General features: G+C 40.6%; 1 protein-coding gene and 1 long non-coding RNA gene across 4 annotated transcripts in view; one reads left to right on the forward strand and one right to left on the reverse strand.

The window, feature by feature from the left end:
• The window catches only part of LOC310757668, a 36,096-nt gene that overhangs the window by 8,707 nt on the left and 2,459 nt on the right, over positions 1-24,930 (reverse strand). For 2 of the 3 annotated variants that reach the window (XR_014545384.1, XR_014545385.1), the window contains 2 exons: positions 23,954-24,030; positions 9-766 (listed from right to left, as the gene is read on the reverse strand). This is a non-coding gene — a long non-coding RNA (uncharacterized lncRNA). Of the gene's footprint in view, positions 1-8; positions 767-23,953; positions 24,031-24,523; positions 24,607-24,930 lie in introns of all 3 variants that reach the window. The other variant, XR_014545383.1, reaches the window with a different exon arrangement.
• On the forward strand, positions 773-4,213 carry LOC310757654 (platelet glycoprotein IX-like). The gene is made up of 3 exons (XM_083603149.1): positions 773-1,009; positions 2,696-2,819; positions 3,488-4,213. Exon 3 carries the CDS (start codon positions 3,489-3,491, stop codon positions 4,107-4,109), a length of 621 nt encoding a protein of 206 aa, XP_083459275.1. The 5' UTR covers positions 773-1,009; positions 2,696-2,819; position 3,488; the 3' UTR covers positions 4,110-4,213.

Raw genomic sequence — 24,930 nt, forward strand, 5'->3', positions numbered from 1 at the left:
TACAGCACCTGCTGTGGCTGTAGAAGCCAATACAGGTGTTTTGTTGGAGTGGGGGGCAGATGAAGGTTTTGCTGCTACAGGTGCACCATGGCATTTCTTCTGTCTGTGCTCCTCCCAGCAGTCATTCCTCCTCCTCTGCTGTGGGTACACAACCTGTCTGTCTGTCTCCAGGCACTGTGGTCATCTGCAATGGATTCCCACATGGCCAGGTTAAATTTGCCAGCCTTCATGTCACGTTTGCAGACACCTTTGTAATACAGAGTTGGTCTGCCAAGAGGCCTGGTGCCTGAAGGCAGATCCCCACAGAGCACGTTCTTGGGGATCCTGCCATCTTCCATGGCTGTGATGATACTTCAGACTTCAGAGAGCTCATGTCAACTTAAAATGGACTAGCCCAGGAACGAATGAGAAGACTTCTGTGTTTGGAAGCTGTTGAAAGGCCAGAAATGAATATGGTGCAGAATGGTGAATGTGACAGTATTTCTTTGGAAACAAGTCTTCTTATGAAAGTCTTAGCAGAAGTCATTGTGGAGCAGCAGTCTTTCCAGTAAGCAGAATTCTTCTTATCAGGTGGGAACCACTGTGCCTTTATCTGGGGGAATCCTTCCAGAGCAGGAGCTTACAGGCTCCGAAAGAGGATGGAGGGAGCGTCACCAGCTTATCTTGCCCAGCCACTTCTTTCAGAAGCACTGGGCCACTTCCCACGCAGCCAATCAACTCCAGCTGCACAGTGCATGCTGTTGATTACAGTCCTTGCTGCCACAACCTGCAGAAAGGCAAGAAATTACTATGGCGTGGATCTAAAATGGAGCATACAGAAAAAGGCTTCTCCAAGGGATTTGCGAAAAGCACCTCAAGTAGTCTGCTGACCAACTCTACCTTCTCGTACGCACCGAAGAGTGTGCAGTGAATCCTGCTGTCTAAATCAACATAAATACTCAAAAAAACCAAAAATAAAAGAATGCAGAGCTGTAAACTGATTGATCTCCTCATGTGTTTTGGACTTGAGGTAAGTGTCAGTATCTCTATGCATCTTTTCTCTCTGCAGTAGCCGCACTCATGCTCTCTGTGCTGTCCATGACATGGTGTCCAAATGAACCCTATGGTATAACCACACATAGCAGAAATAATGAGAGAAAAGCACAAGAAGTTTAGTTTATTTTTTTTAAGGGACCTGCATTCCCATAGTAGCAAAGAAAAAGTTTGAATATTTTAAGCGTTTTTCCCTTTCTTGATCTTTTTTTCTTTTTTTTTAAAGGCGGTGTTGGCAAAGTTCTTCATTGTATACTGTAAGGCATCTCAGTATTTTAAAAGGTTTTGAATTTGGTTGTTAACTAACAAAATTAATGGCCCAGAGTAATATAGAAGGATAACCTGAAATTATTATTCAAATCAAGTACTGTTTCTTTAGCAACCCATTGATTTGGGTAACTGACAGTTTAAACGCTACTGTGTAAAGTACTTTGGTTTCACTTGGATATAAGTACCTAGGTTTTTTCCAGTGAAAATAAACAAACTGATCTCCTTTATAAAACGAACCAACCACAATCAACATGTTTGGAGCATGCATAAATCATAACGCAGGGGGTAATTTAACATTAATGGCTTTAATTTGCTTTAACGTTTTCATTCACGATATGGTACATAATTAGATCTTATGAAAGGTTTGTTCTATGCATTTCATGCATCACAAGGTTTTCCTGCTCATTTGCTACAGATAAGCCTTTAGCTCTCTTTGGAGAACACAGCAGGAACTGCTGCTGCATCAAAAAGTGAAATCACACAAGAAATTAAGGGATGTTCTCAAAAGTGGGGTGGGTGGTGCTCAAAGTTTGTTAGCAGGGTGCTGAGCTCCTCTCTGATACCCTCCTTCCCTAGAACCAGGAACAATCTGTGACTATTTCTTCATCCTGTTCTGTTTACCATCTATTAACCTGGGTAGGGAAAACCATGCTAGGACCACCACTTGGCCTTAGCCGAATGCTTCTCAAAATTTCTGTTTGTTGCCTGCGTCCGTACCCAGAACTCCCCATCAGTTCCATGAGTAAGCATGTGGGTCTATATGTGCAGCTCATTGCCATGTGCTAAGAGATGTAGACAGGATAGTTTTCCAACATTGTCATTACAAGAACAACGGAACAGGGCAGCTTTGCTTTTGTCTTAAAACCACATGCAGGAAAATACAACTGGGTACAAAGCTGCAATTTATCCTAAAGTAGGCTGTACTGGCCATAGGATCCTCTCCCTAGCTAAATCTTCATGCCTCCCATGTGTCCCTCCTCCAACCCCATAGGACACCCTTCCATAATTTGAAAAACTAGCCCACAGGGCATTACTGTATGTGAGGCTTTGTTGTATTTAGATCAATCCCACATGTCCTGCAAACATGGTGTGGGTTTTTCTGTTTATACCCAAGGAAACTCAGTCTTTTGAATTAAACGAAGTTTACTGGACAAAAGTTAAAAACTCTCTCTTCTAAGATGTTAATCTATCTGGTCCAAACACTGCAGTGAAGCTTGTAACCATCAACAAATCTGTAAGCAGGCACATCTATTTTGTGCATGGAGAAGAGGGAGGCTAGTTTGAACTGCCATCTTGATTCATTTCCTGCACTCACTGTTCTTCAAAATGTGTAAGATGGTGATGCTTACATATGAAATGTGTGATATATAAAATTATTATGAATTGTCTACAGAAAGCTTCAGGTTCGCCACCTCTGAACAGCAAGCTCCACCAACTCCCTGAAATCTGCTTTCTTCAGACAAGATTCTCGAGTCTAATCCCACTTTTGGAGAAGGACTCTTCTTGTCCCTTCAGAGGTTAGTATTTAGTTATAAAAGAGATAGCCCATAAGGAACAGGAAGCGGAGATGTAGTTCAGAGCAAGGAATGTTTTCCCCCTTCCCTTTCTCTCTCCCCCACTCTGGCAGTGGTCTCCTTGGATATGCCCACCAGAGATAATTCCAAAACGTTCCATAGAGGAAAACATTAAATCAAAAGTTAAACTGATCCTCAATCTGATGTTTCAGCGATGGCCTGGTAAAACAAACAATAAATTATTCCCTCCAAAGTAATCTTCCCCTTCCCCATGGTTGCCCACATGATATAGACTTCCTACATGGGAGATGAAACTGCAATTGAAGTGTGCAAAACCTATGTGTAGACTATAATGAGTGGCAGGGGAAAACATGAGAGTATACAATGGCATGCACCCATGTCACTTTGTGATAAATACAGAAGACTATCTATATGCAAGTTTCATGCTGTTTTGACAGGAAAGTGTAGGAAATCTGTATCAGCCACTACTGGAGCCTCCCCTTATAGGAGAAGGGAACAATTGATTCAGCTGCAAAAGTATAGAACGGGGAGGTGAGAGGCATTATTTCCTGTTAAAGTAAAATCTTTGAAAAATACTATACATTAGTACAACATTCATGAATGTGCTGTGACTTATTTCTTTGCACTGATGCCATGATTTCAACTTTCAGAATGGTCACAAGTCAAGGGATAGGATTATTGATACTTCTGTTCCTTGAAGCCACATCTGCAAACTCCTGTCCGCACCCTTGTACATGCTCTCCACCTGATCACAACCCGCTAAAAGTGGACTGTGGCTTCAGAGAGCTGGCAACTCTTCCACTTCTACCCAGTTCAGCCCAAGAACTGTACCTCCAGAACAACAATCTGGAAACAATACCTGCAGGAGCGTTTGATAATCTTCAGGCACTGCATATCATCAATCTATCTAGCAATCCGTGGCATTGCGACTGTGGAATTATGTACTTGAAGAACTGGTTAGAAGACCAAACGGGGAACACGTTGATTAGCGACATTAGATGCTTCTCTCCACCTTCACTTTACAAAAAAGCAATATCTGAACTAAGAAGGACTGAGCTTCCTTCTTGTTCCACACCCCGAAGATTCTGCTCCGATTTCTTGTTTAGCGACACATTCCTCTTCTTCTTCATTTTTGTGCTCTTTCTTTTCCTGTGGGTTTTGATTACAAAAAGGCCTAAATTTAAAGTAGAGATTTGCAACAACAGCATGGAGATCCCAAACACATTGCCTTCAACTTCTTATCAGCTGAAAAGAAGAACAGCAAGAGTCTAGAGCAATTTATCACTGCTAGCGATTACTGCGTGTTAGATTGCCAAGTGAGAAGAAAGGTCAAGCAAATGATTTCTGTTTATCATTAAAACTGAAAAGAATTGTTATTATTGGCTTTTCATTCTAAGGGATGGGAATTCAATTCATCAAGAATGTGCTCACTGCACGAAAACTGTCATACGCAACTTTAAAAGACTTTAGCGTCCTTATTTTAATCATTATGTTTCTGATTTATGATGCCTTTATGCTGCTGGTAAAAGCACATCCTGCAATTAGAGGTGCAACTTGGCTCTGAGATCTGGACCGTTATTACAGTTTTAGGCTAATAGGTCAGTGCATAGGGCTTGCTGGCTCTGGCTGAGCTGAGTTGTTTCCTGGTTGTAATCATCACCATATTGATAACCCATCAGCCCAAGCCTAGAGGTTGATGTGGCTTGTACATTTTGTACAAGCCAATGGGGAAATACAGTGTTCACACTCTGGTAACCCTCTGTTTATGCGACTCCTTGCATGTCAGAGAATTATCAATAACTACACAATGTGTTCTACATGGAGCTGCCCTTGAAGATGAGCCAAAGACTGCAGTTAGTGCATAATACAGGGGGTAGAATTCCAACCAGTGCTACTCAACACGTGCTGCAATGTTGACAGACAGACCCTTCACTCCGGTCATATGCCAATGCTTTCCATGGGAACTTTAGTGGAGGGTGGCCCAGGGCCATTGGGTTCGGCCCCAGATCTTGTGTTCTTCTCACTCCATCCTTTAAAAGAAAACTTAATTTAAACATTTTGCCTACAGGGAGGCTGAACACCTGGCAAAGCACAGTGCCAATGAGACCCAACTACTCGCGCCTTACTTTGCCCACAGGTACATGCAGTAGTTGGTTGCGATGGAGAAGCAGGGATATGAGGGTAGGGAAGGGGCATGTTAGATGTTGAACAAGACTTTTTTTAGCTTTAATGTGTCCATAAAAAACCACTTGTTGCGGATAACATTCTGGACAAAGTTGAGGGCCCAGTCTACATAACGGTGTATGGGACCCAGAAAATACTGCTGGTACCCAATAGCTCAGAGTAAGCCATGACAACAAGAGCTAGAGTTCCTCCTCCCCCTCTGAAAACTGGCCTAAACCACCAACCATACATATAAATCACCCTATGCAAATTTTATGTAAATTTGTGCCATCTCAGACACATGTGCATGCATTTTCCTATCTCAAATATACTTTAGCTACACCAAAGTCTATAAAAGAAACTCATTAATTTGATTCTTACGCCAACTTAATTTTTTCTGATACCCATCTCTCACATACATGTGAAAACAGCTAGAAATGTCTTTGTTATGGTACATAAAAGAGACAACTATTTAAAGAAGGAGCTAAATGTCCATCATTATGACAGATGGAAGGTGAAGAAGGGAGTTTATATTGCAAGGAATATCAGGGGAGCAGAATAGGACAGTTTACAAACTACAGTGCTCTTGCAGGACAACCCCTAATATAGCCCTCTAAGTCATAATAGTTAATGTGGTAGCATGATTCGTGCACACATTGCTCCACCTAGTAAGAAAAATTCCAGACGGGTTGAAAACTCAAGTTAGTAGCTCTCAGGGAGGAGAATTTCCCCCTTTCCCATCCTTTTATCCTTCATGATAGATGAATTACATCTACCTCCCAGGTCCCACCACCAGATGTCATATGGGGAACTGCTGGATAAACCATCTTCATAGAATTGTAGTACTGGAAGGGACCCTAAGGATCATCTAGTCCAACTACCAGCAATGCAGGAATATGCAACTATTCCATATGGGCACAGTACCTGTAAACTTGGTGTTATCAGCACCGTGCTCTAACCAACTCTGCTATTGGCTCCACACTTTCCCAGTTCTTAAATTCAAATGCTTCCATGGGATGCCTACTCCCTGGGCAGAGGTCTATTATTTAGAATCCCATAGAGCTATCAACAAACTAAAACAAAGACTAGCTTTCCCCGTTTCTTTCCTGGTAATAAAGAATCTGAGCAGACATTTTTCCAGTTCAGCAGAAATCACTCATCCAAAGCCCAAGCATGGGTAGGAACGAAAGCGCAAAGCAAAAGAATTACAAAGAACAAAGCATTTTTCTTTTTCGGATTACCTGTGGAGTGAAAAGCATTTTACCAAGGTTAATAAGAACTCGACGTACACTTCAAGCTAAGGAATGTTCATTTGAAAACACCACACTATTTCTCTCTGTGTTTTATTAGTACAAGTGAAAGGGTAAGACAGTTAAAATGGCTGCACGCTATAGAACAGGTCTCATTAGTATTCTGTAAGAAAAGTGGCCGCTTTCTCTCTCACACACAAGACTTCAGATTATGTTCACATGCCTGGGCTGCTAATGCTTAGCAGCCAATCTTAATGAGAATCTTGCAAAATCAATCAAACCCTATCAAATATCTCATGGATGTCATGGTAAAAACAGAATGACTATAGTATATAACATCTGCATGCTAACAAAGAATGTGTGTTAACTGGATATATTCTTAGCCATTTTAAACATTTGAATGGATTTATCCAAAATCCATTGCATATCTTTTACATTGTATTAATTGGCACCCAAGACCTGGGGCGAGATGTAAGTGTTGTCAAACCAATCCTGGGAACTGTACTTTGTTAGGGGTGCTGGGAATTGTAGCTCTGTGAGGAGTAAACATCAGTCTCCATGATGCTTTGTGGGGGAGCTATGTGCTTTAAATGTATGGTGTGAACACAGCCTAAGTAAAAATAACTGAAAGAGGATAATCAGTACAATTAACCATGTGGTGGGGCAACATACAACATCCTGAACAACAAAATGCTTGAGAAAAAAACCACATTTTAAGATGGCACTGGAATGAGGGGGTATGGCACCAGTCACACCTCAGAGGGGGACGCACTCCAGAAGTGGGACACCGCCATGGGGAAGGCCCATTACCATATTGTTGATGGAGGAAGCCTGCAGCACGTAGAGACACAGTAAAGAGAGGCTGCACATAATGTGCAACTCTGAGAAATGTGGCACTAAGAAGGGGCTCCTTAGGAGAACTTAAAGCTTGGTGGGCAGGACAGTAGAAACACAAGTTTGCACCTTTTTCATGAAAAAAAAAAATGATTTACATGAAGTAGTTTCTATATAGTGTCTGTTTCAGAGGTGTTGTTTCCAAATACAAAAATCCCTAGGTAACCTATCTAATATGATTTGAAGAGAAAATCAAAAGGTACTCACAATTTGGCTATATAGTACTGTACTGTATCAAACTGAAACCATCAACTGTAGCTGTCAATCTCAAATAATGCACACAACATGAACCTTCACACTTGTTTCAGTTGCCCATTCTCTGGTAACCTTTAGGTTCAATTATTGTACTTCTTTATATCTGGGCTGCCTCTGAAGACATTTCTCCAGCAAGGGCAGAATTCAGAGGCTAGATTACTAACTGGGACTAGAAGGCTTATAACAACCAATTCTGGCCTAACTGCACTTGCTACTGATTGGTTTCCAGGCTCAGTTCAAACTGCTGGTTTTGACCTATAAATATACAGTAAAGCCTTATGTGGTTCAAGAACTCAATACCTCAAGGGCTACCTCTTGCCACTAGCCCAGAGCCTGCAGTCTTCATCAGAGGCCCTTCTCCTTGTGCCCCATCCAAAGGAAGTGCGGAGGATAGTTAAAAGGAATGGGCTTTTCCATGTGGTGACACCCCATCTGTAGAATGGTCACCCCAGAAAAACATACTTGGTACCATTATTGTCTGTTTTTAGGCACCAGTCTAAAACATATTTATTTGCCCAGGTGATCAAGTTAGCCTTTACAGGGGTGCACATGTTTCAGTAGGGTGGGATGGGGTGGGACAAGCACACACTATATGATAAACGATATGTTTCAAGTATAACCAAGACGTTTACAGCACATGCCTTCCCCAAAGAACCCTGGGAACTGTAATTTTGCCCTCACAGAGATACCATTTCCAGCACTCTTAAACTGAGAATTTCTTCCATAAAATAAATCTCTTATTGCTATCAGAAATCTTCTGCTCTATTAGGTAACCAGCCAAACTGGGCAGTTCAGTGACAACAAATATGGAACGGTTTGAACTTCAATACATTCTTTTTTAATGAAATGTTTCAGGCTAAGATATTTCTTTGATACTTTAAGACAGGGGTAGGCAACCTAAGGCCCATGGGCTGGATGCAGCCCAATCGCCTTCTCAATCCGGCCCACAGACAGTCCGGGAATCAGAGTGTTTTTACATGAGTAGAATGTGTCCTTTCATTTAAAATGTATCTCTAGGTTATTTGTGGGGCCTGCCTGGTGTTTTTACATGAGTAGAATGTGTGCTTTTATTTTAAATGCACCCCTGGGTTATTTGTGGGGCATAGGAATTAGTTCATTCCCCCCCCCAAAAAAAAAATAGTCTGGCCCACCACATGGTCTGAGGGACACGGCTGAAAAAGGCTGCTGACCCCTGCTTTAAAAGGTAGAGCAATTTTAACTCTGTTTTCCTGGAGTTTTTTTTTTTTAAGTCATTGATTCAATCTGCTAAAAGTAGATTTAACTGTGAGGCCCAAAAGATCATAAGGATTGCATTTGTTTCTTAACTAGACCTTCCTCTTAGACAACTGCTTACATGGGCAACATTTTGTAATAGAAAGTTGTTCAAAAGTGCAGTGCTGATAGGGGGAAGAGGTGAATTGCTTATATTACAAAGGCACTGGAATCTTTTACTGAATGACCAGCTATTTTGGGTAGAACTGTTGAAAAGTAGACAGATATGGGCAACCTCACTTAAAGCAGTGGATACCATTTTCCTGTCCCTAATCTCCACATAGAATGTGGACCAGCTGGCTGAGCTGGAGATTCACCAACATCCCAGTTGGTCTTGGGTCTGGATAGTCCCCTTAGCCAACTACCATCTTTCAGGATACCCCAATCCTTCACTACCCAGTTTTCCATTCCACCATCCAGCATCCACTGAGTATGCTCAGTAGTCACTGGGCGATTCTGGGTTTCTTCTCCATGAGTGTTTTTCGCTAAGGTTTTTTTTTTTTTAGTTATTTCCACAAAGCTTTGGCTTCTACAGGGCTTGCTGATACCTCTATCCTTTGCATGAAAGGTGCGGTTTTGATTATTTATTTATTTATTTATTTATTTTTATATACCATCCTTCATCTGAAGTGCACAGGGTGGTTTACAGTATAAAAAAGTAACACATTACATAAAGACCCAGTGCTCTATTTTGGCAAGGGGCAGTGGCAGATGCCAGTGCTCAAGTCTTGATAAAAATGCTGTGGGTACCAGCACAACATGGCTGCTATGAGTAGCAAAAAAGAGGGGATGGAAAAGATTCATACTCTGAGAACTGATTTGGCTACATAGCATGAAAAAGCTCTGTTGGCATTACACATGCACTCACTTTCATATGCTAACAGGTTCCCATCTGCTAATTGTGTACATTTTCCATTCTGTTCAATAACAATTGAAAAAGCACCATTTCTGCCAACCATGCTATTTAAAATATCGAAGTATTATTAGTGGTTAATCTGAAAATGGCAGATCCGTAATCAGCAGCAGAATGGACACTTACTCTGTTGCTATCCTATGGCAAGACATGTCTACCTGGAAGTAAGTTATGCTGAACTGAGGACTGCAGTCTCACTATTTTTAAAATAATGTAATATGCAGAATTCACACGGGGGAAATCTCCCTCTACAGATAATTTAGATCTAACATCTTCAGTCAGTCTGGTTCTCTTAATGTTTAGAATGGTATGAATATATAGAGCTATGCTTTTTAATCATTATTGGCTGGCCTGAAAAAGCTGCACAATTAGTAGATTGCAGCCTTGTGGCATGCTATTTTAAAAGCTATTTATACTCCCCTCCCCTCCCCACAATTTTTAAGGCAAGCCTTCCAAAGCAGTCTACATCAACCTGACGAACACAAATACCATTTAAAACATCGTATCATTTAAAGTATCATACTGAAGTTAGTATATGTGCAATTGTACATTCATCATCATGAAGCACCACAACAAATGCTTCATATTTTCCTATTAACCATCATAATGCAGGCAACTCAGCCACGGAGGAAAAGCTTGTAAGAATAAATCGTTTTTAGTCGCCAGCTCTAGAGCTCTCTCATCTCAACTGATGGAGGGAAATCTCACTTTCTAAAAATTGCCAACAATCCTGCATTGCACTGTCTAATTAAGCTAAGTGTTCTCGGTCAAACAGAATAGCTTTGGAGCATTAATGGAGTCAAACTCTGACATGATTACTCTGGCTGAGAAATGTGCTCTTGCATTTCTAATAGTGCCCCTGTTTGAAATCTGGGCCCTGGGGACTGGCATTTGAAAAGTTAGCTATTCTCATCAGAGTATTGCAGTGTCACTTTCTCAATAAAAGCAGCAGGGATGAAATCACACATTTTCCCAACTCGGTTTTTCCCTGGGAAGCTTTTCCCCCAAAAAAGGCAGAAGCTAGAAAACAGAGAAGTTCTAAGGTGCACTGGGGAACTGCTAAGGTTCTGCGAGGGGAAGGGAACACACACCAAGAGAGAATATTGTTACGCGTTTGCAGGGAGCAAGAATCCTCACACTGTGCCCCATTCTCCACATACTGTACTTTCTAAAATTAGTAAATGTAGGGCTGGATCAATGGATTTAGCAAGGCCTAAAAAGCCAGCTTCTTCAGGGTCAGAGCCATGGTTGATTTCTGCTGGCATCCAAGACTGTAGCCATGGGAAAAACAAGACCCTTTTGGAATGATAATGCTATGAACCCCTCCATTATAGGCTCAGGTTGTATATATGTGTAAATAAACCATATATCCATAGTCTCCGCTGTGCCTTATTCAGAAAAGAAAACACAAGCCATGGGTACGCATTGGAACCCCTGGAATCTTGCAGCGCTTGGAGATTGGGGTGGAGTGCAACAGTATTACGAATTGCAATAGGGATCAGTTCATGCTTCACTTGCTTTATATTTAAAAGAAAATAAAAACAGATAGAGTAAGATTGAAAACACAACACATTACTAATTAGACACTAGTTTAAGACAATGTACATTTTCTGCAATGCTTTACTGAACCCTGGAATGATCATTTTAGTACTCCATGTAGACTCTGCATAGATTGCTACCTACTTGAATGATTTAAAAAAGACATTTCAAAAGCATTTTCTCAACTAATATTCTGTCCTGAACACTGCATAGACAAGGAAAGTACACTATATTGGATAATTAATACAACAAACAAACAAACAAACAAACAAACAAACAAACAGGAAGACAGTTTAATTAGAGTGGGATTAGATTACTCGGGCCAGTAGTCAGCAGATTTTAGTCAATCAAATTCAGCCTTGTGTGGAAATGATCAAAAGCATCTCCCAATTGATGCTCAATTAAAATTTATGTGGGGCTCTCCCTTCTGTTTAGAGACCTGACCAGCTATTAATCTAATAAATATTACAAGTAAAAATATGAATTCGGCCAAATGGCAATAAAAGAAACATGGATGATGTGGCACGAAGCCCTACAAGTGCGGAAGCTACCCAATCACCATCAAAAAGTGAAAAACAGCAGCATATGTTTGTGCCTGAGCAGCCAGCCTCAGGCTCCTGATAGCACAGCAAGGGAAGAGACAGCTTTTAACTGCTGGATGCACACCAGTGAGTTGTCAGATTGTTCAAAAAGGCAACCTGGGATAATTTTAGCCCAAATGATGAAGGGAAAGCAATCTGTTCCTAGGACTCTAATGCTGCCCCACCACTTGCCTCACCATCATTTCCCAAGCTGCACTTGTGCACATCATTTGCCAGCCTAATTAAGATGTGATTATTTTAATGTGGGGCAAAACGGAGAATGGGCGAGAATTGTGCAAAACACTCCAAATATTACTGCAGAGCAACCTTGAGTATCATTCTGTCTGCAGCATTTCCCTTCCTCTGTGAATTAACGCGTCCAGAAATCAGTCCTAATTATCTCTTCTTTGTGGCAATTTGACAACCAATTTGTGCTACCTGACACTATACCAACCAGCCTGCCAGGACATCATTCTAGCAGTGCCCATGGCTCAGGGCAGATTACACCCACACCTAGCATCCAAATTCAATTGTCGTGCAATTGCTATTTATTGTAATGCACCCACATACTAGGGTGTGGGTTATGAAGCGGCACTTTATTGTTTGAGGGATGTACAGAAGCATCTACATGAACGGGTGAGAGATCCACACAAAAGTGCTAACTGTGTGGAAGTGACCAGAGAGCTCAGTTCCAGCCAGCTCCTTTCCTTTCCCACATCTTGCCCTGCACTTCCTTCCTCTAGCTCCTTCTCCCAGATGTACAAGCAGCCCACCCAGTTTGAGCACATGCTCTCCCTGTGCTGGGATGAGAGACTATCACCCATCTATTTGGTCTTGAGCAGAAAGCTTAGGGATCTCAACTGTGCCATAGGGCTGCAAGAAAGGCCTTTCCAACTGCAACTCTATCGTGCCCCCCCGCCCCAATTCTTAATTCTTTCAAAATGCTGTTGAAAAATTATCAGTACTTGCAGGCAGTGAATTTTGTACCATTCTACATGTATAAAATGCTGATTTATTGGAAAGGAATAACATCCTTTAGAAAAGCTGGAAGGAAAAAGCAGCTGGAATTCCCCAGAGCAGACAAAACATGGATAATTAAACATGGAGACCTTAAAGTGCTTTCTTAGAGTTTAGTATATGTTCCGTTAGCAATGGATGGCTCGTAAACTGGATCAACATTGTCACCTAGTGGCCACTGATGTCCTTGGAAAACAGGAAAACTCACATTTTTGCACTAGTGCAGTGCTGTGACACACAGCTACATTTATTGTTGCCATTGCATCGCAAACCTGATGCTTTCCCCACCATGAGATGAATCAAGTCTAGCCCTGACCTAAAGTCCTAGCCAATTAGAGCAAGGGACAGGGGTCATCTGCCCCTCACATATGTGTAAGCCTTGGGTCAGCATCTAGGTTTGGGTTCAGTATCTAAGGGATATTTTTATATTAAGTTCTGGCTCAAGCCCCCACTTAGGAAACCTGGGACTCCAGTTTAGTAGCCTTCCCACAACACACATACATACACACTCCTGAGGTACAGTGGTACCTCGGGTTACAGACGCTTCAGGTTACAGACTCTGCTAACCCAGAAATAGTACCTCGGGTTAAGAACTTTGCTTCAGGATGAGCACAGAAATCGTGCAGCAGCGGCGCGGCAGCAGCGGGAGGCCCCATTAGCTAAAGTGGTGCTTCAGGTTAAGAACAGTTTCAGGTTAAGAATGGACATCCAGAACGAATTTAGTTCTTAACCCAAGGTACCACTGTATGTGCAATCAATGATATGTATTCAACAAACAAACAATGGTGGATCGACAAGAGATTAACATTGTAGAGAGCAGTACAAAAGTGTACTTTTTGTTTAGAATGTCCCACCTTCTTCCATGGTCCACCTTTGCCAAAGGAAGTCTTGTGCCCTTAGGCCTTACTCACCGTGAGTTTGGGGATGCAACCAATAAGTAGGGTTCTTCTGAATTTGAGAAAGTTGCAATTAAGAGACTCCAGGCAAAAATGAAATCTTACACCACAGCATCTAAAGAATTACAGAAATGCATAGGTTGGAGAAATCCTCAAGAGGGACATGTACACAGGGAAGAGAATTCTGCATGAAGCTAGAACTTTGTCTGCCATTTTCATTTGCAGTTCTCACCACTCTTGTAGGAACAAGTCACTGTTAAACTGAATAAGCTGCTTATCTCTTTGGCAACCTTGAAGAATCAGAAATATTTTCCTCCAATGCTATTTTGTCAGGTCGTTGCAATCCTGTTCATTCTTCAGAGTATGCATAGAGACAGGAGCAAGATTGTGACCATTTGCAGCAGCTGCTGGCTCCATCCCTGCCCCCTATATTTGCTTAATAGAAGTTGTGAAAGTCTACATGTCTACAAACTGTTAATGCATAGGCTCTGTCCCCACGGTAACAGATCCTTGGTTAGGCTGTGATTGCTGAGACAAAGCCTACAGACATGCACTTTACACTTCATAGGCCCTTTCAGACCCTTCCTCCAAATGGTGGGGCCAGAGGCTGTGAGTGGACATGATTCCTCTTCCTCCCATATGCATGTTCAGAAGAAGAACACCTGAACAGGGCTGCAGTCTCTATTATAATATTTTAAAATGTATTGACCTAGTCAGTACAATGCAAGAATTAAAAATGCAGTATCTGTATACAGTGGTACCTCGGTTAAAGTACTTAATTTGTTCTGGAGGTCCATTCTTAACCTAAAACTGTTCTTAACCTGAAGCACCACTTTAGCTAATGGGGCCTCCTCCTGCTGCTGCTGCTGCGCTGCCAGAGCACAATTTCTGTTCTCATCCTGAAGCAAAGTTCTTAACCCAAGGTACTATTTCTGGGTTAGCAGAGTCTGTAACCTGAAGCGTATGTAACCTGAAGCGTATGACACCCGAGGTACCACTGTATATTATTTAATCTGGCTTTGTTAAGTATGTAACAAGGGTGGTCATTTCCACACTGCCATGAACACACACACACACACACACACACACTTTGGCAACGCATCTGTTTCTAACAAGCTGGCCTTCTTAATATTGGCAGGCTCCTCTACTTTTCCCTGCCAATGCTACATTTCCAAGTAACTCAGAATCCAACAGCACTTTGGATGAAAAGGCTCCCCTTTTATTCACTCTTATAACCACATAAGCCACAATAATTTTCCTTATGGGTCTTCTCCAATAACCCTGCTGATTAAAGAGGTACATGTGCTGTGTGTTCTTTGCTCAGTTCAGTGTAGATCACATCTAGAAGTTTGGAGAATCGTGCAATGTGTTGAGTCCCCTTCCTTGAAGGAAGCCATGCAGTGTGTATCTTGCCTGGGGCAAGTAGCAATTGCCCTTAGGTGAGCAGCAAGGATGCAAGCTGGACCTGTCTGCTCTCCCTCTGCTGCCCTTGCTGTGCTGTGCTTCCCAGGTCAGGAAAACAGAGCACAGTATCTGGACTCATCCTCTCCCTCATCCTTTCATCACCGAAGACAAGGAGTGACAACCACAATCACAGGGGCCATAGCTATGCACTGCAGCAGCTACACTCCCCAGTGGTTGGAAGGGAGAGAGTAAGGCTGTCAGCTGTCACAGAACTGCTGTGCTTTTTCTGGGAAATGAAGAATAGTGCTGTGACAACTATGTGCTTTTTTTCTTTCTTTTCCCCAAGGCATAATGTGAGGGGGGAAAGGGGCTGCACTGATGAGGGGGTGTTGTAGGAATGGGATTTCCTGAATTGGCAAGTGGGTAAACGAATGGCCACCAACACTAGGATTCTATTTCAATGGGGGGATAGCACAAAGAAACAAAAAAAAAAAATCAGAAGTTGGAAAAGGGACAAAAAATAGTGGAAGCAGAGTAATACAAATGGCAGGCAGAACAGAGAAAATTCTTTCAAAACACTGGACCCTTCCCTGTATAATTTTGATGGATGCTTTCCTCTGGTGTCTCCAAAAGCTGTTTATTCCCTGCCACAGTTGAATGACTGTATTTGTTTTTAAGGCACAAAATTACAGGCAGGACTGAGGGACCACACACTGGTGAGAAGCCCATAGCAACACCATTTATTGATCTTTTCCTTTATCATCACTATGAAGGTGGGCAAGGCTTCCTTCTCTGCTACTCCCCAGTCATGCCGATTCATTGCCATGGTGGCAGCTCTGCTAAAGTGGAGTGAGATGAGGCAACTGGGCATACAGGATGCTGTCTGGTACAAAGTCAAGCTATTGGTCCAGCCAGTTTAATATTGTTTACAAGATATGAGGGTGATCTGGCTCTGACTATGTCATCCCATTGAACTCCAAGATAGATTCAGCTGATCTGGTTGGCTAGGCAGGTGTCCCCTTCCTCCCTCACCGCTCCACGTGGTTCCCTCCCAAAGCTGACACTAAAACACTTGTTGAAGAGGGGTTCACTGGTTGAAGCTTGAACCTGGGACCTTTTGCGTGCAAAGCAGGCGCATGTACTTTCAAGGAAGTGCATTAAGGGCCTTCACATAAATGGATAGCTCTGGTTCTTAGGGGCATGTTCTTACAACATTTTGTAATAGGAGGTAGATATTTCAGCAAAACAGTGGAAAACAGTAGCACTGAAGAAGGGATACACCTCATTTTTCACTTTTGATTCTATCTTTGGCCAAGGCCAATGGAAAATTGATTGGAATGTTGGGAAATTTACCTTTGTTTGCAGAAAATATTGAGATTATCAGTCTACTTGTACAAATTGTTGTGAGGGACTTTACACATTGCTTAAATTATGTTCTCTGTTTATCAGATCAAGAAAAGCATGCAGGAGAGGAAAACATTGGCAGCTAATTCTTATGAATTATAAGGCTCTCAAAGTAAGGTGCCCCCATCTAACTTTACTTTGCAGGTTCTAACAGGTTCTCAACTTTTTCCCTTTGAGTGAGGCTTATAAAACATTGTAGATTTTCATTCACAAGTATGTAATACCTTCTCAATTTGCACAATACCTTTAATGTACACAGGGAATGGACAGGTATAAAGCAAAATAATGGCCTGAAGGCAGATAATGCTGTTGCACCATTATAGCTAAGAAGTTCTTGGCTTTCTCAGTGTTTGGATGGAATGTTTGTGATCATAATACTGCAACAACTCAGCCGGCAAACTCCATATAGGTCATTCCAAGTTTTCTGAATGAAGAGAGGACAAAAGGGCAATAAATAAAACCAAATAAAACCAAAAGCTTGCCAGGCTTCTGTAGATGCACTGCCCCTAACCTATAAAAAAACAAAAATGGTAACTGAAAAGGGGAGGCCACATTACCTGGCTCTGGATCTTTTATTTCCTTGAGCTTCTGACAGTAAAATATAATTGAACAGTCATAACATGGATGAAGTAATACGGAAATGTAGATGATCAGTTTTGTGTATCTAATTTTATGGCTTCCCTGTGACTCATGTTATATACTACATCTCCCAGAAACCACTTGAGTGGACCTCCACCTGACGGCTGATCTCAGACACTGTAATATGTACAATGTTTTCCCATATCTTACCGAGTGTCTCCATAACAGCTTCTGACAGCATAGCACTGGAGTAGCAAAGTAGTGGCATGAAGATACTGCACATTATACAGAAGAATGTTGTGGTGTTGACAAATTCTATTGTAGTAATAGCAGTAGAAGAATGTTCTTGTGTCATGTGGAGGCCATTCCAACCATTCTCCAAATGATCATTGGTCCTTGCTCAAGGTCAAAATCATGGGAAAGCCAGAGAAAGAGTCACAAAGTCATTCCTTGTGCTTTTCAAACCCTTAATTAAGCCTTGCATTGGGGTAAATGATGCCAGCTGACAAAACGATTCCCAATTTGAAGTTGTGTTTGAACTGATAATATTATGATCCAGGCTAATATATTGTTTACTAGCTGATTCTTCTACCAAAAAACAACAACTCAGAATTCAACTGCTATGCCAGTTCGATTTTAAAAACAACAACACTTCTCTGAAGATTTAATATTTATAATATATATTCATTTTGGTTAAAAGTCAATTTTCAATCTCTCAAGAAAACAAGTCAATGTTGAACTATAAAATAACAGAACAGGAGGTAGAAGGTGCCATCCAGAATATGCAGTTGGGCAAATCTCCAGGGCCGGATGGCTTAACCTCAAAATACTATAGATCTCTGAAAGATTGGATAATTCAACCACTAAAGGAGGTTTGTAATGAAATTTTGGAGGGGGGGAAAGCGCCGGAGTCGTGGAAGGAAGCTTACATTACACTTATACCGAAAACTGAGTCTGAAAAGACACAACTTAAGAACTACCGCCCCATATCCCTGCTTAACGTGGATTACAAAATTTTTGCAGATATTTTGGCTAAAAGATTTTAAAAAGTATTAGTGGAAGAGATACATAAAGACCAAGCTGGCTTTCTCCCGGGCAGACACTTGTCTGACAACACGAGAAATATAATTAACATTTTGGAAAAACTGCAAGTGAATATTAATACTAAAGCAGTCTTAATATTTGTAGATGCGGAGAAAGCTTTTGATAATATCTCTTGGAGTTTTATGAAGAAAAATCTTCAGGGGATGGGGGTTGGTCAAGGCTTTGGAAATGGTATAGGTGCAATTTATTCAGAACAAAAGGCTAAATTAATTGTTAACAATGTGGTGACAGAGGAATTTAAGATAGAGAAAGGGACACGACAAGGCTGCCCAATTTCCCCATTGCTCTTTATTTCGGTCCTGGAAGTTTTGCTAAATATGATCAGAAGGGACCAACTGATTAAAGGTATACAGGTTGGAGCTAAACAGTACAAATTGAAAGCTTTTGCAGATGACTTAGTATTGACACTACAGGAGCCAGAATCTAGCACTAAAAGAGTATTGGAACTGATTCAAGAATTTGGTCAAGTGGCAGGATTTAAGTTGAACAAGTTAAAAACTAAGGTTCTTGAGAAAAATTTAACACCGATTGAGAAAGAGAGGTTTCAGAAGGAGACAGGTTTAACATTGGTTAAGAAAGTAAAATACCTGGGGGTTAATATGACCGCTAAGAACTTAAATTTATTTAAAGATAATTATGAGAAATGTTGGTCAGAAGTGAAAAAGGATCTAGAAATATGGTCAAATTTGAAGCTTTCCTTGTTAGGTCGAATTGCTGCTATAAAGATGAATGTTTTGCCAAGAATGTTATTTTTGTTTCAATCATTGCAAATTTTGGACAAAATGGACTGTTTCAAGAAGTGGCAGAGAGACATTTCTAGATTTGTCTGGCAGGGCAAGAAGCCCAGAATAAAATTTAAAATACTAACCGATGTAAAGGAAAGAGGTGGATTTGCCCTGCCAGACCTTAAACTCTATTATGAATCAGCAGCATTTTGCTGGCTGAAAGAATGGCTGCTTCTTGAGAACACAGACATTTTGGATTTAGAAGGTTTTAATAACGTTTTTGGGTGGCATGCATATCTGTGGTATGACAAGGTTAAAGCACATAAAGCATTTAAAAACCACATTGTCGGGAAAGCATTGTTTAATGTCTGGATAAGATATAAAGATCTACTTGAAAATAAAACCCCCAGGTGGTTATCACCGATGGAAGCGAAGGCTCAGAAAAAGCTCAATATGGAGGCCAAATGGCCGAAATATTGGGAGATTTTGGAAAAAGAAGGAGACAAACTGAAATTACAGAGTTTTGAGAAATTAAAAGATAAAGTGCGAGACTGGCTTCATTATTATCAAATAAGGGAGGCTTACAATTTGGACAAAATGTTTGCTGACTGGGAACAGTTGTGGACCACAGGTATGAAATTTACGGCATGTAATGCCTTAAAAGAGAATATTATGAAAATGATATACAGGTGGTACATGACATCAGTCAAGCTTGCAAAAATCTATCATTTGCCCGACAATAAATGTTGGAAATGTAAAGAAAATGAAGGTACATTCTTTCACCTTTGGTGGACGTGCCCAAGGATTAAGGCTTTCTGGGAGATGATTTATAATGAAATGAAAAAGGTATTTAAATATACCTTCCTGAAGAAACCAGAGGCCTTTCTCCTGGGCTTGGTCGGCCAATTGGTGTTAAAGAAGGATAGAACTTTCTTCATGTATGCTACAGCAGCAGCAAGAATACTCATTGCAAAGTATTGGAAGACACAAGATCTACCCACCCTGGAAGAATGGCAAATGAAAGTGATAGACTATATGGAATTGGCGGAAATGACTGGCAGAATCCGTGACCAGGGAGAAGAGTTGGTGGAAGAAGATTGGAAGAAATTTAAAGATTACTTACAGAAACACTGCAAAATTAATGAATGTTAAAATGATGTCAGAATGAAATTAAGTGGTTTTAGTAGCAATGTTAAAAAGGAGTATGTAAAAAGGGATTGTTAACAGGTGAAAATGTAAAGTTATAATATATTAAGATAAAGAATTAAGATAAAAATAAAGAGGGAAAGGATTTGCTGAAGTAACCATTTGAACTGGAATACAAAAAAGGGAGGTGTGAGGAGGTCAGGGAAATAAGTGAATGAAAGGCAAGATATGGAAAGATGGATTTACTTTTAATTGTTTTTATTTTTTCTGTATTTTGTATTTTTTGTTTCTTTTTTCTATTTCTATTTCTTTTTTACTTTTGTAACTCTTTTTGAAACTCTAATAAATATCATTTAAAAAAAAATAAAAGCCAATTTTCATTCTACAGCATGAAGAGAATATAAATATATACAAATCTCTGCCCAATACACTTCTATATAATGGAGCGTTGAACACCATATGAGTGTTTAACTTGCCAAATTCATCCACAAAGAGTCTGGCAATATCTACAAAAACATTGGTTAATATTTTCCACTTGAAATTAAAAGCACAACTGTTCCACCTAAAAGTTATTAGATTGTACTAGAAAAACAACAAAACAAAACAAAAGATACTTTTGTAGATTTCCCAAATCCTACTGAAGCACAGAACTCAAGAATGTGCTCAGTTTTAAGTACACGATAGATTGTCATTTAATTTTCATGAAAAAGTACTGCGGAGAGTGTTTGGCACGGAGTATCGCACTTAGGGCCAAACTAGATCAGATATCATTCATACAAATCAATTGTGTGAATGGCTTTGTGAAAGTAAATAGCAGGCCTTCAGATCTGCACTGGTACCCTGGCAGGGGCTGGGTACCAGTGCTGGGCTTTAAATCTTTGTCCCAATCTGAAGCAGGGATACGTGTGCTTGCTATTTGCATGGGAAGAAAAGCTCTTACTTGCACTATCTGAAGACTTTCTTCCAAAGCAAATAGCAAGCACAGGGACCGCAAACCAGAGGGGGACAACAGTGAGGGTGCAAAGGGTAGAGCCCACCCCCTACCCCCCAGCAACAATCCCAGTATGGATTAGGAGTCCCAGACCTACAAATTACCAAATTGGGGGGGGGGGAGGGGACTTTACCATAACTGCTAGTTGTGTGAATGGCATCTCATCTTATTTGTCCCTTAAACTCCTCTGGGATTTTTAGCCCTGTTCATGTCAAGTTAACTGAGAATAAGGTTTCTGCCTTAATTAGTAAGAAAAGAGACAAGGACATGGAACAGTCACACCTTTTAAGAGGTAAAATTTGGTAAGGGAATACTTTTCTTGGGATGAATGTTTGCAGTAGGCATATGTACACTTAAGAGTTACTACTGATATTTCATTATGATGAATAAATCTACATAAAAATACCGGTAGTAATAAGGGGTGTTTCAAGGTTCATATAATGTGTCAGTTGAATAAACCTAACTATAATAATGTCTCTAAAACATCTGTTTGAGCCTCCTAATATTTATGAATATTTCTTCATTGATTCAAAATACCTATACCCCGTGGCCAAGAAAATTGTATTATTATATTGGGCAAAAAATTACACAGGGAAGGCATCAAACAAACTTGGCCAGAAACATCTTTTTTTAAAAAAAGAAAAAACAATTATGCTTCTCCTAGTAGCTATCCATTTGTCAAAAGGCTCACACCCCCTTTTTCACTTGCTTAAACACAATAGCACTTTTAGGTTTGCATATATAGCATGGTCAGTGGTGCTATTGTTCTAGAAAAAGAGGTCCTGGATCTCACCATGATCACCTCCCTCATTCTCTTAACATAGCAATGGCATTTACTTGAGAGGTGCCGGAACTGATTTTTAGCGAGTTTTGGCTGAAAAAAAAGCCCTGAGTATGGTACATACAAATCATAGCTTTGTGCTCAAGCTACAGTTTATTACAAAGCTATATAGCTGCTTACATAGCTTTCTTGCACGTGCAAACCAGAGGTACACAAACACAGAAAAGAACATAACCCACGAAAATAGATACACAAATCCACAGCGGTGCTTACTTATCAAAAACTTTGTTTCTGATACCTCCCAGCTGGCAACACCACTTTGAATGAAACTATGGCAAAGTTGTCAATTCTAACACATTCTAAAGCAGCTGCTCGCTAAATGTATATTGCAGAGATACACTCTGTACGCTTTTAGAGCAGGGGTGTGGGGGATCTTATTACGTCACTCAGTGAAATAGAACAATTGAGAGAAGGCATAGAAAATTAACTGCAAATGTTATTTTCAAGAAATCTGTTATTAATATATGCCATGTGGTATTATCTAAACACCATAGCAACAGTGCAAAATTTTAAATCAAAGAACTTTGATTCACAGCAGATCCCAAAATTACAGATAAATTCTTTTATTTATAGCATTTTTCACAGCTAATGAATTGTGGGTGATCTCTGTGCTAAAACTGCAGTTTTACATTGGCATGCTTCAGTGTCATTTGACCAGCTGCAGAATTTAATTTGTGCCAAGGCTCGGCTTCACAACCTATTTCTTTATGAAACAAAGAATACACAGGTTATGAGAAGGCCATCTTAGCATGTGCTGAACATATTCCCATCACCGAGTAACCAGAGCCAGTTCCAGTCACTGTTGTAAGTAAATATGGTTTGAAATATGGAAAATCATTGGGACTGAATAATCATAAAAGTGAGTATTTGGAATAGTATGCTATCAGAACTCAAGATTCTGCAATACTATTGTGAACCACAAGAAGAGTAAGGCAGGAATTGTCCATCTCTTAGCTAAGAAAATGCTAGCCTTGCTGATTCTGATTCCCAGTCAGAAGCTCAGGAGAGAGGAAATTGAACTCACTCTGATATCTGTTGCCTCCCCCTTACCTCCGTGCCTACATAATGAGTCATACTAATCAAAGTAAAATAGGAGAGATTTGTGTGCATTTACCTCTTTCTGCTTGTGCATCTGGATCAGGACAACTATTGTTTTAATATGCCTTATCTGAGTGGAAATTTGAACCCTGTTTTCCCATGTTCCAGTCCAACCCTCTAACCACAATACTACACTGTCTCTTATATGTCACTGTTTCACAGTGGACCACCCAAAGGAGTTTGAAACAGAGGGGAATTTTAAAAACATCATTATATGGTATGGTGGTGAACTGCTTTCAAAGAACAAGTAATAACAAAATCCCCATTGCTCACCTACAAATAACAATATCAGCTACTTAGGCAGATGCTAACATTAAATTGAATTCATGCTTGGGAAATAAGGGGCAGTATCCAACAAAGTAGTTTTGTTAGCACAGAGTGTTGTATTTATGCACTTTTCATTCCTCTCCTCCCCTCCATCCCCCCTCCTGCCCTCCCCAGATCTGCACCAGAGGGTTGGGGTAACCCCAAGAACAGATTGGGGGAGGCAGGAAGAGGAGAGGGAAGGGGAAGTCCCCTTTGGCAGCCTTAGGTCCTTGTGCTAAATGGAACTACTCTGTTGGGTACAGCCCAAGGACATTTTTTGACAATGTTTGTAATACTGCAGATAATTGCTAAGGAGTAAATCAAAATCTGAGGATTGCATTATGTGCTTACTATATTAGCACATATTGCTGTACCTTAGCTGTGTTTACGTTCAGAGGAAACTGCAGCACATTTATCATGAACAACAGCAGAAGCTGTTAATGCTAGGGGAAAGCTACAAACTTTTGTTTTGATCCACAAGCAGTGATTAATGCAGTCCATAGTTCTAAAATCACTGACATGAACGCAATCTATTTAGTTTTTCAATGAACTACATCATGTTGTTACCTAAAAGAAAAAGATTGGCAGCCCTAGTACCATCTCATCCTGAAAATCTATTGTATCATAGGTTAGGACATTGATCATTTTATCAGCAAAATGCAAACTAACAGCACAATTTACTGCATACCACTATTAGTATTTTATTTCCTCATTAACAAACTTATTTTCTTGACTCACCAGTGTGTTTTGTAGCTGGCTTTTTAACCAAGCTTGAAGATCTGCTGGATAAAGTAGACAGATAGTGGGAACAGCACCTATAACTCAGGGAATTTAAACAACATGAAACCATGTGACTTTCACCAAAGAATCCTGCATTATAGTTTGTTAAGGGTGTTGGGAATTGTAGCTCTGTGAGACTTAAACTACAGTTTCCAGGATTTTTTGGAGGGAAGTTATGTAATTTAAATGTATCATGTGTATGCAGTTGTATATACACTAACCTATTTTTTATCACAAAAATGTACCTTTCCTTAATCCAGAATCATTCATGCTTGCTCTCAACATGCTTTCAGTCTAGATTTATTTTAGATGTCACCATCCACAAAGATAGGTGTGGTTATTTGAAACACCTTCATTAGGTTATCCATGCCTTTTTCTCCATGCCCATGCCCCAGGTGAATGAAGAAGGAAGTAGTGATTGCAACCTTGGTATAAGTACAAACATATGTAACTGGGCAGATACAGTTACACCCCTCCATTGCTAGGAACAACACCTACACCCAGAACTTATTCTCAGAGGGAACTCACCAGAACTCAGTCTGGCACCTCAGGTGGGTTCCAGAACCTCTCAGATGAGTTCCAACACCTCTCGGGTGGGTGCCATTGCCATTCTAAGAAAAAGAAATAGGCATTCATGGTGCGTTCTGGCACTGAAGGGAACGCAGTGGATGTAGGGAATGAAGGGATGAAGGGAACGCAGTGGATGTAGCCTACCTTGATCTCAGCAAGGCATTTGACAAGGTGCCCTATGATATTCTTGTAAAGAAGCTGGCAAAATGCGGTCTTGACTATGCTACCACTCAGTGGATTTGTAACTGGCTGACTGACCGAACCCAAAGGGTGCTCATCAATGGTTCCTCTTCATCCTGGAGAAGAGTGACTAGTGGGGTGCCACAGGGTTCTGTCTTGGGCCCGGTCTTATTCAACATCTTTAT

This window comes from Podarcis filfolensis (genome assembly GCF_964270895.1).
Source record: "Podarcis filfolensis genome assembly, chromosome: 2".
Lineage (NCBI taxonomy): Eukaryota > Metazoa > Chordata > Lepidosauria > Squamata > Lacertidae > Podarcis > Podarcis filfolensis.

Coding starts and splice junctions, on each gene's coding strand:
- LOC310757654 (XM_083603149.1), top strand. CDS start 3,489: ATGGTCACAAGTCAAGGGATAGGATTATTGATACTTCTGTTCCTTGAA.